At 32.9% G+C, this 19,490-nt stretch overlaps 1 protein-coding gene across 1 annotated transcript; it reads right to left on the minus strand.

Moving 5' to 3' along the window:
• On the minus strand, positions 1-19,452 carry LOC132742030 (vesicular glutamate transporter 2-like). The gene is made up of 13 exons (XM_060730310.1): positions 19,323-19,452; positions 18,401-18,600; positions 17,219-17,310; positions 15,528-15,621; positions 12,732-12,877; positions 11,296-11,383; positions 9,591-9,680; positions 9,103-9,236; positions 8,264-8,413; positions 7,000-7,132; positions 5,969-6,114; positions 5,064-5,156; positions 1-210 (listed from the first exon to the last, which is right to left on the minus strand). Exons 2-13 carry the CDS (start codon positions 18,558-18,560, stop codon positions 49-51), a joined length of 1,488 nt encoding a protein of 495 aa, XP_060586293.1. The 5' UTR covers positions 18,561-18,600; positions 19,323-19,452; the 3' UTR covers positions 1-48.
• Between the last annotated feature and the right edge of the window lie 38 nt (positions 19,453-19,490).

Genomic DNA, 19,490 nt, shown 5'->3' on the forward strand with positions numbered 1-19,490 from the left:
TTTGTCATGACCCGGCTCATTTTAGTAAATGTAAGGTCAATCATCAGGTCAATCATCATGTTCCACACCTTCTGTATGAGGTAAATACCCCGTTGGAACCTCTGCCCATTTTTGTCTCTTGCCCGAGGCAAATATACCGTACAATATTGCACCAGCTAGATATATAGCAGCAGCTATATAGAATACAATCTGCCATTGTCCAGCGTCTCCCTGAAATATAGTATATAGAGGATATTGAATGATTGTAAGTTCAGTACTGAATTTATTGAACAAGTTAAATAAAATTATATTATGTAAACCTCCGTCTATAGTTTGGCGCTTCTTAACCCTATGTTTATATTAGCAAATAACATCATCTCAAAATATATGCACTGCCATGCAATACCATTTTTAAGGAGTCGCAAAAGCGGCACTGTTTTGTGATAAGAAAAACAATTCAAACAGCTAAACAAGAGGGCCATGATGGCCCTGAGGTCGCTCACCTGTATATAGGCCCCCGGCAGGGCCAATCCTAACCCAAGGGCTTTTATTTGAACAAACTTAGTAGACACCCATAAGAAGATGTTTCATGCTAAACATCTAAGCTCTAGCTCATTGGGTTTTTTAAAAGAAGATTTTTTAAGTTTTTACTATACACATATAGTTAAAAACAATGACAACCTTGGGGCGGGGCCAGTTTTGACCCCAGGGCTTTAATTTGAACAAACTTTGAAGACACTTACTAGAAGATGTTTCATGCTTAATATCTAAACTCTAGATATTTGGTTTTTTTCAAAGAAGATTTTTAAGTTTTTGCTATACACATATAAGGAAAATCAATGACCCCCCGGGTGGGGCCAATTTTGACCCCAGGGCTTTTATTTGAACAAACTTTGTAGACACTCACTAGAAGATGTTTCACACTTAATATCTAAACTCTAGCTATTTGGGTTTTTTCAAAGAAGATTTTTTAAGTTTTTGCTATACACATAAAAGGAAAATCATTATGACCCCCAGGGCGGGGCCAATTTTGACCCCAGGGCTTTTATTTGAACAAACTTGGTAGACACCCATTAGAACATGTTTCATGCTAAATATCTTAGCTCTAGCTCTTTGGGTTCTTTAAAAGAAGATTTTTTTAAGTTTTTACTATATGCATATAGGGAAAATCGATGACCCCCTGGGGCAGTGCCAATTTTGACCCCAGGGCTTTTATTTGAACAAACTTGGTAGACACTCACTAGAAGTTGTTTCATGCCAAATATCTAAGCTCTAGCTCTTAGGGTTTTTTAAAAGAAGATATTTAAAGTTTTTCTTTCGGTTGCCATGGCAACCAGAGTTCTGCATGGAATTAAATTCTTTGAACAATTTTTTAAGGTGACCATTTAAGGAACATTCCTGTGAAGTTTGGATGAAATTGGCTTAGTGGTTTATGAGGAGATGTCATTTAAAGTAAAAGTTTACGGACGGCCGGACGGCGGACGGAAAGCGATCACAAAAGCTCACCCTGTCACTTTGTGACAGGTGAGCTAAAAAGAGTGACATATGAGTGACTGTCACTGTTTAACATGATTTTTTTTCTTATTAATGTGTAACTCACTTAGCTTTTGACCTATTTTTAATAAGCAGAGGTACTGTTTATCCAGAAAGATGTTGCCTTTAAATAAATGGTTAGTAACTGCTAATAAGGACAGTTTATAGCCTGTCAGAATCTTCAAATTCAGCCATTATCATTGGACGAAAGAGTATAGCAAAGACTAAAGTTTATTTTAATGATGAACTAGAACTATCACTAAATGTGATTAATACCCCCACAAGACTGCTTCGGAAATGAGGATGTTACTAGTAACAGAATACCTTGTAAAAGAATTGAAATATAGAGTTATGGTTGTGGGCAATTAAAGATAGTTGTGGTTCTTGTATGTTGCATTTCCTTTCAATGTGGTTGGCCATTGATAAGTTTTTATTGAATTACTCTATAATAAGTCCAGAAAGACAAAGAAAAGGAACACAAGGCAATAACTCTATAAATACTGAAGATGGAGTTATAGTTCTTGTGCACTGCACTTCCTCTTATTGTGCTTGACCATTGTATGAAGTTGTTTTGAATTCCAACCAGTACGTTTTAAGTTATGCTTCGGACAAGGAAAAGTATCAAAGGGCAATAACTCTGTAATTAGTCAAGATAGAGTTATGGTTCTTGTGCACTGCACTTCCTCTCAATGTGCTTGACCATTGTATGTAGTTATATTGAATTCCAACCATTAGTCTTCAAGTTATGCTCCGGACAAATAAAATGTAACGGACGTCTGGACCGACCGACCAACCGACCGACCACCGGGTGACTCCTACATACCCCCCCAAACTTCGTTTTTGGGGGTATAATAAGTTACATGGAGACTGTTAATCATTAATGGTGGAAGAAGTCTCAGTAAAATCCCCAAACTTTTGTATGTTAACTGAACAATTAAAAGTTAGCCATTGTGGCCTCTAACAGCTTAATGGATACAAACAAAAATTTCTGACTTGATTCTTGTTTCTAAATACAGGCCGTTAAATTTAATTTATTGGCAATTTAAACAAAATGTAGAGTGAGTGATAAGCAAAAGTTAAAGATTATTGTAATGTTTTTTTTAGAAATATAGAGGATATTGAATAAGTGTAAATTTAATACTGAATTTACTGAAAGAGTTGAATAAATTTTCAGGTAAGCTTATGGCAAGCATAATATTGTTTTATTCAACAAGTTCAATAAATTTAGTATTGAATCTACACGAACATAATATTCTATTCATCACATATCCAAAATAAGAACAGTTTACAGTTAAAAAAAGTCTTTTTCATTGACACACCTATAGTATAATGCTAACAGAAGCGCACTTTATCATTATGTTTGTATAAACGCAAATGACGTCATGTGAAATAACTAGTGTTATATCGTTTTTCTTAAATGGCTTTATAACACTCATGCTTCTTGGTTTATGTGATAATAAAGAATTTATTAAATTAAACCATATTATTTAAGAGAAATCTAGTATTTATTTTCAGTTTATAAAAGCTTCCAATCCCTAAGGAGCAGATGTCACAAGAAACATATTATATGAAAATATGAAATTTCTATTATGGTATATTCTAGACTCATACTAAACATTCACCTTATATCATAATATTATTATTAATTTACTAGGTATGTGTGTGGCAATAATGGTTTGCAAGCTAAAATTGTACCTAAAATACTCTTGGTAGCTTACTTCGATGAAAAAAAAAACATTCCTGTGATAATTATGCAAATTTTTAAATCGAATAAGCATAAGGGGCAGGTTATTCAAAGTCAGAAACTCAGACTATTTCATTTAGGACGATTTTTCTTGAATAATACTGGTGCCTCTTATTTCCGTGGTACTTAACTGTTTTACACAGACAACAACAGTTAAGAGGATAAAATTCTGGAAAACACAGTGAATATTGTAAGATAGACATGTCAATTGCATCATAGTTTATTTCATTAAATGTTTGCATGTCAGCAATTATGTATACAACATTGTAATTAACACACATCTGCTGCCTTGTGAGTAAATTTGTGTTCTCATATTTCCAAGGCAATTACATTTTAACAGTTTCAAAAGCAAAACCAATAGTAAACTTTATTTGTACACCTATACCTAGGCTCATCTGAAAGGGGCGATTTTCTCTATGGCATTTATCAAATACCTCAATGGTTGTTTAACAAAGAAGATTTTCTTAAAAGGTATGAAATCTTAAAGAAAAATGGTGAAAAATTAAATAACTTTGCTCTTAATCTGAATAAATTTATTTTTTTAGTTCTATGTGTAATATTTCGATAAAAATACAATAAATAGTAAAAGTAAAACTACTGGCAGGTTCATTAAGTCTAGGAGGCACTTCAGACTGTTTAAGCCTGATACCTTGGAAATATGGGTACCACGGAAATACGAGGCACCAGTATAATTGTAAAAGAAAACCTCAGGGTACTCTCCTTGCAATATTTAAGATACCAGGATGAACCAAAGTAGAGTCAATGACCTCCATTTACCTGAAGAACTTCATAACACAGAAAAACAAGAGCCGGTTGAACCGGGTGATGCTCCCCGAATAGGTTTTGGACACAGGAAGGTATACCTCTTGTAGTGTCAGAGTTATGTCACAGGCAAAGTTCAAAGTGTAAAAACAACCCAAATGTTGTGCACGACACATTGTCTCAATATGGTGATCATTTCTGTGAAATAGTTGTAAAATCAGACTTCAAATAAGGAAGTTATGGGCTAAACATGATTTTGCTGCAAGGTCATGCTGTGACCTTGACCTTCAAAGTAGCGACCCAAATGTTGGGCGCGACACGAAGTCTTAATATGGTGATCATTTCTGTGAAATAGTTTTAAAATCCGACTTCAAATAAAGAAGTTATGGACCGGACACAATTTTGATGCAAGGTCATGCTGTGACCTTGACCTTCAAGGTAGCGACCCAAATGTTGCGCGCGACACGTCGTCTCAATATGGTGATCATTTCTGTGAAATAGTTTTAAAATCCGACTTCAAATAAAGAAGTTATGGACCGGACACGATTTTGATGCAAGGTCATGCTGTGACCTTGACCTTCAAGGTAGCGACCCAAATGTTGCGCGCGACACGTCGTCTCAATATGGTGATCATTTCTGTGAAATAGTTTTAAAATCCGACTTCAAATAAAGAAGTTATGGACCGGACACGATTTTGATGCAAGGTCATGCTGTGACCTTGACCTTCAAGGTAGCGACCCAAATGTTGCGTGCGACACGTTGTCTCAATATGGTGATCATTTCTGTGAAATAGTTTTAAAATCCGACTTCAAATAACTAAGTTATGGGCCGGACACGAGTTGGGACGTACGGACGGAAGGACGGACGGACGGACAACCCGACAACTATATGCTCCCCCGAAATTTTTCGGGGAGCATAAAAATCAAAGTTACAACAGTGAGAAAGAAGTGATTTTTAATCTGCAACTAATAGCGCATGGAGGCCCCCAAATGTTGCTACAATTTAGAGTGTATACAATATAATAATGTTTAACAGGAAAACCTACCTTTGTTGTGACAATGACTGAAGTAAGACCCGGACTGATGATACCGGGTAAAGTGGCAAACGTGTTTGACAACCCCATCAATATGCTGGCATACTGAAATATTATATAAACTTGTCATTTATATATGTTAGATTGATGTGTAAGTTAATAAGTTATCAATATGCTGGCATACTGAAATATTTTATCAGCTTGTAATTTATATATGTTAGCTTGATGTGTAAGTTTACATGTTGGAAATTATTTAAAAATATGTGTAAACTGAAACTGCATTAACATTAAACACATAAATTATTCTAAATGTAAATGCTTGAGATAACAAAACCGATTTAAGATTAAACATTCACTTGACACAAAAAGCTGTTATAATTGGTTGATATGACATTTTTTCAATTTTGGTGTGACCATGTCTGTCCTGAATCATGTTATATTTTAAATGATCTTTTATGTATTTTCTTCATGAACAACTTTAACCTTTAATTTGTATCCTAGCATCGAAATGTAAGTTTTTTGCTGTCAGTACAGTATGGCAAGCCTATACACATCCAAGCAATTTAACTAGGCCATGTATGTGTGACTGCAGAATTAGAGTATTTTGACAGCAAAACCCCTAACATTCTTAAACCTTAACCAGCTTCAGTCAAGAGATCAGCCTTTGCCACCAGTGTAGAGCCAGGCCAGTCTATCCTACACTTATGTGCAGTCTGACCAAGCTCTATACTTTTGGCTGACCAACTTAAAGATTTGTTAACTTGATATCCCTGAAATTTCATATTGGATAGTTTCAAAATGGTAGCTAGACAAGTCTATTTGAGGAAATTCAGCAAGTTAAGGGTATAAATTAAAATTTGAGCTAATTACATGTATAAAACTAAAGCATTGGTAAGGTTAGTTCATGTATATCTCACCTGTGGAGCAATATCTAGATGGTTTACACTAAAGCCTCCCCATGCAAACCCTCCTATACCTACAGCTATAGATAGACACACCATACATGCTGTACGTGTCATCGTGTACCCTGCACCAATCATGAACACAACTTGGATAATAAATGCTGAAATATATACATGTATAACCATAACAACTTGTTAGAAGTCTTCCTAAAATTCTGATAAAATAAATTCCTAGGTAATGGACCTACACTATGATTATCAATGGACTATGAATAAATGTGCATGAAGTTCAAAAGTATTGCTTTTGTGATATAGTTTTTCCTGCTGTGTCCCTGCGGCCATCAAAGTAATCCCAACATATGCTAATTTGCATAATTTGCTAGTGCCACCTACAAATGTGACAGACTGACTTAGCTATTGTCATAAATTATTGATTCATGTGTACTCTTATTAACAGTTTAAATTCCAGTATAATAAATAATGTAACAACAGTAGTTCTTTTGTAACAATATGTGGGAAAATTAACCTTTGAAGTACACATCCTACCTAAAAGATTAAGGTTTTAAAACCATTTTATAACAGTTAAAATAGTCCAAGCTTTGCGGTAAGATATTTTATCACTTTGCAAATAGAAAAAAATTCACAGATTTTTGCTACATGTACAATTGATCTTTCTGCCAACGCTACTTAGCCACGCCCTCTATAGCAACAGGTTCATGTTGTTACCACGCAAGACAAGCCATTTTTAAAACGGCAGCCAGTGAGCAATATATTTGACATTTTTAATATATCAATATGTTTAAAAGTTACTTATAATTTTTTTTTTGTGTCAGTTATGGCCATTAACATTTAACCCTTGACCTGCTATATTTCTATAATGGATCTGTCTGAATTTGAAACAGCCCAAATTGAGCTGCCAACAGTATAGAGCCTGGTCAGACTGAACAAATGTGCAGGCTGGCCTGGCTCTATACTGGTGGCAAAGGCTGAACACTTAAGGAATAACAAATTCATTATTTGACAATAACTACCAGTAATTACATTACCTCCACATGTAAATATTTTGCGTACAGCTTCTGTAGAGACTTGAACTCGACCACGAAGGAAATCAGCAAGATGGCCGCCTCCTTGTACCACAATGGCCATCAACAAGTAGGGAATAGCTGCCAGGAAACCAGCCTGTAATATTAATATGCCTTATATGATACAAAGGTTTTTTTCCACGTAGATTAATATTACTAATAATGTTAATTTTTAAAAAAAAATTTCAATTTAAAAAGAAAAGTGTCACACTACATGTACACATAGATGTTTATGAAAAACATGTACTGTATTGACACAGAGAATAAAAACAGTGATGTCACACAGTTAAAATCTATATTTTGGAACAAACTTTGCAAGGCTTTACCACCACCTTGAATTTGCAAAGAAATCATAAAACATATTTTGCAAACATGAGAAAAGACACAAAGAGATATATGGCATATTTTTTCTTGTTAATGTTAATCTCTGTCAGTAAACATAAATTTTCAATATCAGGCCATATTATCCCTAAGCTTTCTCACAGAGACTGAATTTACTCATGCCACCAGTGCAGACCAAGATCAACTAGCAAATCCCTGCTGCCTGATCATGGTCTACATTGATCCCTTTTCAGTCAGTACTTATTTGGAAATTTCCCTAAAAATGAATAGTTTTGTCCAGACTGATTGATGGACAAGTAGATTTAAGATATTAAGCATGGTAAGGTATAAACAATATAGACAGATATGACAAATATTTTATTTAAGTGTATAGAACAAAAATCAAAACTGATAATCCATAAAAACATTTTCATAAAACACTTATATGTCTTGAAATACCGAGTTCAGTCAAATAAAATTAATATGTCTAAATGTTCAAAGTCTCCTTCGTCCCCCAGCGCCCCTTATCCTACAGTCATTACTGGTACATGTATTACCTTTAATATCTATTAACAGAGCTGAGCAGACAAATAATGTCATGACAACTAAAATATTAAAGTAATAATCTGTGACAACATGAGAATTTTATCAGTTTAGTAACAATTGTAGGAATTAATACACTAGAGATACATTAATGTTTGGCATTTTTTTTACAATAACAATACATTAAATATATAGTTGATTTCGTTTTTTGCATAGTCTTGTGGTCCTTGCACTCTTCAAGGTTATAATATTAATTTAAAAGCATTTCTGGTCAGAGGAAACAGAGAAAAACAAGAACATGTATGCAAATACCCGAACCATGTTTCCTCATATGACACCAGTACTGGTTAGTTATGTGCATTACCTGGTACATGTTAAAATGTAATACATCATTCATAAAAGATGGTAGCTCAGTAAGCCATGTATAAAATCCCCAGTTCTCTGCAAAGTGGGCTGCAACTATAGCCCAGACTGGTAGAGATGTCAACATACTCAACCAGGGTGGCTTCAGATCCTAAAATATACAGGAAATATGGTCATTATTTTGTGCGTTAATTAATTAATATCTGATATATTCCAGTCTGACCATGCTCTCTACACTGTTGGCTTCTTAAATCAAGTGTTTCTGTACATTAAAGGCACATTATGCCTCAGAATTACATATATTTTATAGTTTTTAGAAATGTCATTTATGTGTTCTTTAATGTTTTAATAAAAGATTTAGAATATGTAAGATATTTTACAACTGAAAAAAGTAGTGCTGTACGTAAAGTTATGTGTCATAAAGGTAGCAAAATGTACACAAAATAGTATTTTGACTTCCATACTAATTACTTATTCACTATAATTATACCAATAGCCAACAGAGCAAAGAAAGCAAATGATAGATCATCTATGTGACAAATGAGTATTTTTTGATAACAAGATACAAAAAGTTTTTGAGGAATAAAAATTCTTGAGGAATATTGGGCTTTTAAAAATCATTCAAACTTATAGCATACAATTCAAGATTTAAAGCTGAGCAAGCAATTAACATCACTTTTAAAAGACTAAGATTTTATTAATGTGATTTAAAAATTTTCAAACATTGCATTTAGTTTAAAGTTTAATTATAGTGATCTTACATATCAGTGTTTAAATTATCACATTTAATTCAACTAGCGCATCTCTTCTATGAAAATATATAACCTTATTTTCACTTACCTGAGTTTGTTCATCAGTGTATCCTATATTGCCTTGTATATATTCTAATTCCTTATTGCTAATAGATGGGTGTTTAGCTGGACTCTTAGCTACCAGAAAACACCAGAGTAGAAACCAAATCACAGCTATTGAACCTAAAGAAATAAAACCTCATCAATGAACTGATTTTTATTGTTATTGTGATCACATAAATTCTTAATTGTTATTGTGATCGCAGAAGTTCTAAATTGTTGTTGTGATCATGTAAGTTCTAAATTGTTGTTGTGATTACACGGGTCACATTATTTTTTTGTCAATGTACATTGTACATGTTTTTGTTTTTTTTGACAAGTTTTTGTTATTGAAATACATGTACATGTAATTACAATGATTATAATAAAGACATAAAAGATGAAAGATAAAATACCACCATTTAGGGAGAGCATAACAACCATTCTCACCTTTTTGCTTCATCTTTTGTGCTGAATATTTAAACAAATAATGCTTACCAAATACATAAAATATGGCCGGCCATCCTGCACTGCTTTCTGCGAGAGCTGCTGATAGAGGGAGTGATATAACTGTACCAACATATGACCCTGAAATAACCATAGCAACCATATTTTCAAAACCACCTGAATCTTTGTACAACTATAATGGAGAAGAGTGTCTGTTAATAAAAACAATTCTTTCAAAAGCATGATCTGTAAACAGAGAAACCATGCAGAAAGGTCATTTAACCTTTATTGATCAATAAACTCCTTAAGTGTTATCAATTCTTCCCAAAGTAAATTTTCACAATAAATTCAACCTCTCTTTAGCAATCACCTCTCAGCATCAACCAAAAATTTTTATTTCAAAATGGGTGTTGCTTTGCAGAGGTTGTACTGTATTTATTGATCTATAACCAAAATTTAATGTCTAGAACCATTCTCACAAAATATATACCACTTTCTTTATAAAATGTTACAACTAACACTTTTATCAATATGTCTATGCTTTTACCCAATAAATAACTGAATAAATATAGCCTGTTCTTTTTTTGTTCATGAATATTGTTTTCATGGAGGTAATGGTATATTTGGAAAAAAAAGTGTACAAATCTGAGATAAATTGAATGTTATCAGTAAAAAAAGTACTATACTAAATGTTACAATACAGAGCGAGGACACCCGGCCGCTGTACATTTCACAAGACTCTGCAATTACATGTAATTTTGTTGATTTTAATGCTTCTGAGGTTTTGCTTTTTTCCAGATATCTATACATTGCTTAATGTTTATATTTCACCAAAATCTCTGAAACTATGAATGGACTTTTCCAAATATTAAGCAGAGCAAGTACATTACACTTATTTCACAACATAAAAGTAAGAGTAAAATATAACTCCAAGTCTACATGTGCAAAATTATTTGGCAATACTTTTTTTCTTCTGAGTTTTAAAATACACGAAGAACTTTCTGAGGTACAGCATGCTCCACTTTTCTTAGTGCTGGATAATATACTGCACATTTTCTAAATAAAGAGATAATTTGGATTAAAGGTCACCATGACCTTAACTTTGACCTTCTGACCCAAAAATGGGTGTGGCAGGTAGAAAACAGACAAACTCATCTCGGTGCATCCATATACAAAGTTTAAATGTAAAAGCAATGTCAGAAATTAAGTTTATCTGTCCGTCTAACTAATTATTTAATCTATCCTTCAAGTTAACTAATAAGTTCTTAAAATTATCAGGTAAATCTTCTTTTTTTAAAAACTTCTGACCCTTAAATACATGTAAGTAGTAAATTAATGCGAATATTTCCTGACTTTTCAAAATATCATTCTAAAGTGGTATTTACCGTAATGGAACAGAAATTTGTTCTTCCCTTTAAAAACAATCGTGCCAGTAAACATTTATATTCAAACACTCGTCCATCAATTAATCTTTGCAAAATATTCGATATTGTCTGTTGAATAATGTGGATTCAGCTAGCACCAACACATTTCCAATATCTGATCAGGGCCATTAATACGGAATAATTCTACAGTATATTTGGCAGTAATTTCCATAGATCAATAGCATTTAACTATAATGCTTATATTTTTTACCATTATTTTTTGAAAAGTCAGCACAACGAGCGAAATTGTAAACAGAAAGATGACTTTTAAGGCATGCTGTGTAAAAGATTTTTCCATTGATATAAAACAATAATGTAAAACAAAAGTGTACCTGAAAATGCTAGGGTTGCCAACTTTGTTTTCTCAAGAGGTGGAGCCCATTTCGCCCATATTGCGTGAATGGATGGATATGTCACACCCTGCAATAATAAATATATTGTACATGTACACCTAGTACTGAAATATTAACATTACAACATTTTACTATACTTGTTTTGTTTCCTTTTTGTCCGTTTGACACTGATACACTTTATTTTGTTGAAAGGAAACCCAAATTCAACTCCAACCCCACCACCCATGTAGGCATTAATGCACCAGCAAGCACTTAATTCTTGTTTAGAATGATGAACCAATATAACTTTCTAACATGAAATAAATTTAATACATTTCTAGTATGATTCAAATGAACTTTTACAGTAAGTAGATTATTATAGATACAAAAACTTCAAAATACAGTGGTCTATTACTTTATGTAGATCAATTTTCATCTTACTTTCTACAGAATATAGGAAGTTTTACAATTTTTTCTCAACTTTTTCCCTCTATTTCTAAACTAACTCTTCATTAAATTTTCATCTTACTTTCTTGAAATTCAAGCATTTTGTCAGGGATACAGTACATTGAAAGTTTTACAATTTATTCTTAACTTTTTTCTTATTTCTAAACACTAATTCTTCATTATTTCAAAGATAGTGTGATGCTAAACCAAAATCAATATTCTTTTCAGGTTCTCACAAATCATTTCCATGTCCAATATGTTTTGTTTCCATGGAAACAACATTTAATGACACCACAACTGACAAAAGCACATGCACAATTTCCTAATCATCTTTACCTTTACTTTTTTCACCAGCTTAAATTGAAATACTAATAATTAGATAGACAAATGTAGAAAACGGGAGACTGATAGTAAATCATTTTTCCAAACATATTGTATTGAATTCTGAAAGTCAGCCATTTTCTTTTTCATTTCTTAGTTCTAGACTAAGAAGACTACTTTGTTTTGTAGAAAACAAAAAACTGGCCTTTTATTGGATTATATGGTACAGAAAAATGGCTTATTATTGAATTACACTGTAAAAAACTTGCATATAATAAAATTACACTGTAATTTACACAATTATTCCATCACATTGTAGAAAACATAAAACCACCCCTTTATAACCCTTACAAAATAGGTTACATAAAAACACATTCATCTTACAAAATTGTTGAAGGTAAAAAAATTCACTCCTTTATTACTTTATGTACAAGTACATGTATATAAATTGAAGAGGACACATAATCTGTTCTTTATTTCATATCATATCCCACAAACCCACGCTTATAGATCCCACAAAGCCTCATTTTACAGAAGACAAAAATAATAACCCATAATTCCCTTGTATAGTCAAGCACAAAAAAAACCCAGCCTTTTACAGTGTACACTGGTTACCAGTTGTTTTTTTTTATTTACTTACATTGAAAGGCACCTAGACAAACAGTTACCTCAAAAAGTCCCATAAGTATTCTGGCTGCGACTAACAAATATACACTCCATCGAGCACACAATGGTGTTAGTAAAGTGAGCACAGCTGTTAGAAATACCCCACCACCAAACAGCAGCTTTCCACCAATCTTGGTAGCCAAATAACCTGAAATTATTTACTGACACTTAACTACATAGCATGATTCAGAAAGTACTAACATGTCAGCAAGTTGATCATGGTTTGTACTTGTTACTTAGGAATTTTCAGTTGCTACCAGTAGGGTTAAAATAGTTCAAGATTATAACATGAAAATTTCTTTCTTTATATCTTAACCATTGTTGTTAACTTTAAATACCATCAAACCTGTCAATGTAAAACAGTTACCCATGAGATGCACCTAAAAAATACAATATATGTTTACAGGTGGCCTTTAATCTTTTTGTCTTTAGCTTTGGTTTGGTCAAACTGACTTTTGTAATGTCGTATGAAGACACACCGCTTTAACAGGTGGTTGGTTTGTCTAGTTTCAACACATATTCTGTCAATTACTAGTAATTGGTGAAGGAAAAACTCAAATGCCCTTTTGTGCTTTGTTTAAGTGTTCTCAATGACCTTTCCGCCACTGCTGTATAGCTAGCTTCCTTAAATGAAATCAATTGTTTTGTTTCACATCATGTTAACTGATAGTAGAATTATACTGTAAATATGAGCAATGCTTCGATATAAACCATCTAGAACAATATATTGATAGTAGTCATGCATATCTATGAAAGACACAACTTTCCAAGGTTATTAACTTTCCATGGTTATCTATTATTTTATAATATACAGTAATGTCATAACAGGCCTTGGCATTCTGTTTTTTGAAATCTATAATATATTTCTATACTCCTACATATAACAATGAATTACATCATTTTACATGATAATAACACTTTAGAAGAATCAGCAAAAAAGTATTTGCAACTTTATGATATCTGCAATATTCCTATTATTTTCTGATATTTATATCTTTATATTGTTTGCTTGTTTTGTTTTCATGCCAATTCTAACATTTTCTTGGTTATATCTTGGCAGTTTGTTCACCAAACTGTCTTACACAGATAACTAACCAGTATTTGCCGATGGCTCGACAAGTTACTGACAACATCCCACATGATTTCTGAGTCAATGGTGAGAGACAAATGACCATTAGACTCAAAGTGCGGGATCAATCTTCACGGAAATTTTTTTGCCTCGCCCGAGGATCAAACCAGACATCCCTGAATTACAAATCCGATGCTCTCCCTATTGAGCCCAATGAGAGAACTGCCATTCAAGATTGAACTTAAGACAGATAATTTGGTAAAACTTTTAAATGTAAATGTTAAATAACCTTATATCAATTATTCAAAAAGTGTCTGCCAACAAAATTTACCAATATCATGAAATCCACTGATTCAAATTTTACTGCCTACGTATTTTAATATTCATAAGCTAGCCTGCTACGTACAGTTAAATTTCTGTCATTAGCAATTTGCTTCCCTGTAAGTATTACATGATGTAATGTAAAATGTTTGCCACTTATTTAAGCAAGCGTACTGTAACAGAATGGTTATCAATATCTTGAACACAAATGAAACAATGTCTGGGATAACATCATGTAATTTGCATGTTGCTTAGCTTGCATGTTATGTAATGTCTGTTGGACTGTGACCAAGAGAAAATCAATCGGAAATTCTCCATGATCAAACTATTATTGATTATGACAAATATGGTGAGTTACCGTCTAGACAGACTGGTTATGATGTATCTGTACGTTTAGACTGGTATAATACATTTTAATATAGCACTCGCTCATTCTGCCAGGAATCATAGTACAATCAGCATTATAGCTTTTAAATAAATACCAGCAGTGTTGCTAACCGATGTAGGTAACACCCAAGGGACTCTCCTTGGTAAGGAGAACGTTTTAACAAGTGGTAAAACACTCAGGGATGAGAACGTTTTAACAAGTGGGAAAAAATAAAGGCTCGATTAATCAAACAAAACCCATATTTTGTTCACTTTTCTCTTTAACAAAATATTAAAACTTATACTTACTCAATAAAGTTTTACCCATGTTCTTTTCCCCGATTACTCTATATGCTTTTTTTTGCTTTTATTTTATATTCTTTTAACATGGTACATTCAGATCTACCTTCTAATATTTAATTTTTTTCCACGATAAAATTTTTTCATGGAAATATTTTTTCCAATCTGTATTAATTAAAGTCAACCCAAAATTTCTGAGATTCTACGGTCACTTTACAGCTTTAACTGTGAAAACAGACCTGTGCAATATTTTTGCTTAGGGAGTGCACTTAGGTTTGGATAGACTATATATACCTACCTTGAGAAAGCTCATAGCTGTCACCATTAAACTTATCATTTCTTTAAAATATGTTTTGACATTTCTTTAACTATCATATTGAAAGAAAATCTAAGGGATTCTGATGTAAGGTCATGACCCACGACAATCTACTTCCCAGTTAGTATGATGTGATAATTGATGGATCAACATGCTTAAATTTATGCTCAAAAATATTCTGTATTTGTTTGGTTGCTTTTAAAGGCTGTCTCAAATTTTTTAGTAAAGTCTTAAGTGTCTCATTTTACTAGTGAAACTGGAAATTTGATATTGGCCTTAATAATGTTTTTTGACATTTAAACAAAGCAGTGAAAATTTTCATCACATAAACAAACTGATAATCTTATAGTACAAGTAGGACATCAATCAAAATATAACAACACATGGGAATAATTATATACATCCATACATGACCATTTTTCTTACCTCCAGGAATTTGAGTGAATATATAACCATAGAAGAAAGACCCTAGAATGATGCCCTTTGTGTGTGAATCCCAGTGGAAGTCTGGCAGTACAGTCTGTATAAGAATAAAGGTATATACATTGTATCATGTGATATGTCATCTAATGTCTAATCTTTGCATTTTAGATTTTGACCATTTGTAAAATTATGTTGTTGTTTTTTTTGTTTTTTTTACACAATATTGTGTATCAATTAACAGCAGTTCCAGCAGTTTTAACCCTTTTATCAGGTGGAACCCAAAGTGATTTTCCATCAATAGCATGCATGTCCTGACAGTCTGACATAGGTCTATACTGTTGGTAACTCAATTTTTTTTTGTATTGAAATCCCTTTAACTTTGAATGGACTATGCCAGTTTTTTGTTTTGTTTTTGTTTGGATAGGTAAGGTTTTATGTCACACCAACACAGTATGGTGACTGGTGGAGGAAGACCTCAGGTGCCTCTCTGTACATTATATCAGGCACAAACGGGTACCTGAGTAAAAATACTAACTAACCATAAGTCCAATTTTTTTGTGTATGAAGCAGGGCAAATTTATAACACAAAATCAGAATGTTTAGGATTAATCTTTACAATTTGTATGATAAGTGATTTTGCCTGCAAAAAACATTATTTCATTACTTTTTACACACAATTTTCTACCAATTAACAGCAATTCCAACTGCTTAACAATAAAAGTACGCTTCATTTTTTATTCTTTTCAAACATAATTGTCAACTTGGAATGGCTAATTTCCTACAATTTACGTAATTTAGTTTTCGTTTTTTGTTTAATTAAGTTTCAAGTTACACTAAACATTATGGTACAATATGGCAACATTCCAGCTTTCACAGTGTATGAGGACCACAGATACATTTTTTTCAATCACAGATGCTGCCACTAGAACTGTTCACCATCTGACTTGTGACTGGATTCATATCATTAAATAATCCCAAGCAAAATATATGGAAATGTGATAAAAAAAAATCAGCTATATACTAAACAGGGACACCTTTTGTAACTCTAAATACAGCACAGCAAAAATATCACAGCTTAGTTTAAAGTAGGCACACCTTACATGCAAAAAAATTGTCTAGAAGACTAACTTAGATTAATCTTATGCTTTTTCAGCAGTTTATAGTCATTTTGACTTATTTTTTACAGCAAAACAGCACAGCTTAGTTTTGAAGTTACCACACGTTACATGCAAAACAAACTTTATAGTAGAATCAGATTTGTATAATGCTTTGTGCCAAACAACATCACAAGCTCTCCTTTATGATATTACCACAGTACTCATATTGTAAAATAGTTCAATAAAATTTCTGTAACTCTGTTACTAAAAACATGATGTGCATCCCGCTATCAGGCACATTTTACTTTTCAACGTGTATTTTTGATGAAATTTCCATTGATATATATATTTCATCCACTTTCAAACATAATTTAGCTACTGTGAACTTATATTTATATATAATTTCACTGTTAAATTATTCATAATTTCACTGTTAAATAGTCAATAATTTCACGGTGAAGTTATCAAAATATAATTTCACTCTCTACTTAAAAGTGTGTAATGAAATTAAAATAACACAATTATTGCTGCAAATGTTCAGAAAGCTACTATTATAGAGCAAATTAAAAATAATCATACAATATTAAAATGACATACCACCGATTTATTGCCACCTAGATACCGTGTATGATTTGTCGTCATGGCAACCACAGCAACACTAAGATTCACTCTTAGTGCATAAATGTTACCTGTAATTAAACACATTATTCATAATTGAAATTAATGTTTAAATAAATTTTTTTACACAGGTCTTTATCATACAGTAAGCTATATCATACATGTGAACTCTCCTACTTTTAGCGGGAGACTCCCATTTTCTGCAGCCATATTTTCAAAGATTTTTCTTAAAATAAGGAGTATTCTCACAAATTAAAGAAATCACCCTATTTTTGATGTCAGAACTTCCTTCTTTGTTTATTGCAAATTCTAATATCTCACTCTTTTTGAAGAAAAATCTCCCACTTGATCATCGAAAAAAGTTCACAAGTAAGCTATATCACTGCAAATTTTTTGCGTTGGACTTGCCCTGCTTTAACTGTCCATTAGTATTGCATGGAATTATTGCTGAAACCAAAGTTGTCCATAAATCAATTTCCAATTTCTCGAATATTCTCAGTGCTTGACATTAAGAAATGGGACATAACTCTGTAAAAAAGTAACTCATAGATATGGGACCTGTGCCCATTATGTAAGATAATCACAGCGATCAAGAGTGTGAAGTTTCAAATCTTTCTCTTCAGTAGTTTGAAGATACCAACTTGCACGAAAAATTTTGGAAAACAAACATACAAGCAAAAACTTACCCTAAGGGTGATAAAACAAATAATCACTGCCTCAAATTCAAGACAAACCATCTTAGAAAAATTCTAGTAAAACCTTGTGTAAACCTTCCTCACATAAAAGAATCCATATATCCAGGACAAATTTAAACCAACAGCAAGTGGTTCTAGGTTAGTGACCTTGAATGCTTGACCATGGAGGTCACATGTAATACTGGTTGAAAAATGTTAATATCTGGAATAAGTCATATGTGATAGTCCTGTTTTCTCTAATGCCAAGTATCGATTTATAATATATGTTTATGTTAAAATGATTTTTTTCTTAATTTTATATGTAGCTGGTATAATGCAGAAATGCTACAATGCTATACACCTATTATATATAATATATTTGTAACAGATCCGTAGTCAAAGGTAATTCCCTTCACATTCAAATATAAAATATCCATGTCTGAATGCTGAAAGTATATCTACATAAATATTATAGAAGCATACTCACAGAAGCCAAAGAAGGCCATTATGCCCACAACATATCTCTTTGGAATCTTGCCAAATATGCTAAAGTACCGGCGCTGCTCCAGCAGCTCATGCTGTTCCTCTGCCGGCTCAAATCTTGTCTTCTTCGGCCTTGCACCCAATACCCTCTCCTGCTCACCCATTTTCTGTCTTCTTCAAAGCTTACAGTTATAAACTACACATCTGAAATCATAAAATAAATTTCAATACATTAGGGACCATGGTGTTTATTCGGTGATCCTTTGGCGCTATCACAGTGCTCAGGACTGTTGCATCGTAGGAGATGCTACTAACTTTCTACGGTGTCTTTACTGTGATCCAATTGTGCTGCCTGTTTTGAGAATGCCGAGTGACCACATTTGCTTAGAGCATGCTCAAAATGTGTGCCATCTGTCAGCGTTCTATTCGATGCCACTGCAATACTGCAGCAATACTTGCAATCTTACTGCGCTCATCTCGACATTTTGAATCTTCTTTGGATGCCGTGAGAATGCCACCCTAGCGTGACAGGGGTAAGCAATGATAGTTCACTGCTATGATAGTGCACTTATGCCACTTTCAATGTAGATCTACTATCTATTATCCTTATTATTCAAATTTCTCACAAATATTTACAATACCAAGGGCCTAGTATAATCACAGTTTAAAACGTAATTACAAGCTACCAATCAAAATATACAAACTGTAACATGGTGCCATATCAAACACATGCATTCAATATCAAGGTGCCATGGCATATAATTAAAGGCTGAGGCTGAACTACTGTATAGCCTACATTATACACAATTTTGTACATATGAAACATAATTTTTGCAACAATTCCATAATTCTGTTGTCAAAAAAATAATATAGCAATCGTTGCTGACCTCCCAAAATGTTCAATCAACAAGAAGTTTTCAAAATACCTGTTCAACTTTCACTGTCATTCGGGTATTTTGGAAATAACTGCATTTTCTGTGAAATTCTAACATATGGCACAATTATACATGTATAAATTCTGTCATGCGGTGATCCTCTAATGTTTATGTTAAACAGGTGAAATTACATGAAACAGGGGCTGTCATTGGACAATA

Source organism: Ruditapes philippinarum, unplaced genomic scaffold, assembly GCF_026571515.1.
Source record: "Ruditapes philippinarum isolate M1 unplaced genomic scaffold, ASM2657151v2 ctg242_1_1_1_1, whole genome shotgun sequence".
Classification (NCBI taxonomy): Eukaryota; Metazoa; Mollusca; class Bivalvia; order Venerida; family Veneridae; genus Ruditapes; species Ruditapes philippinarum.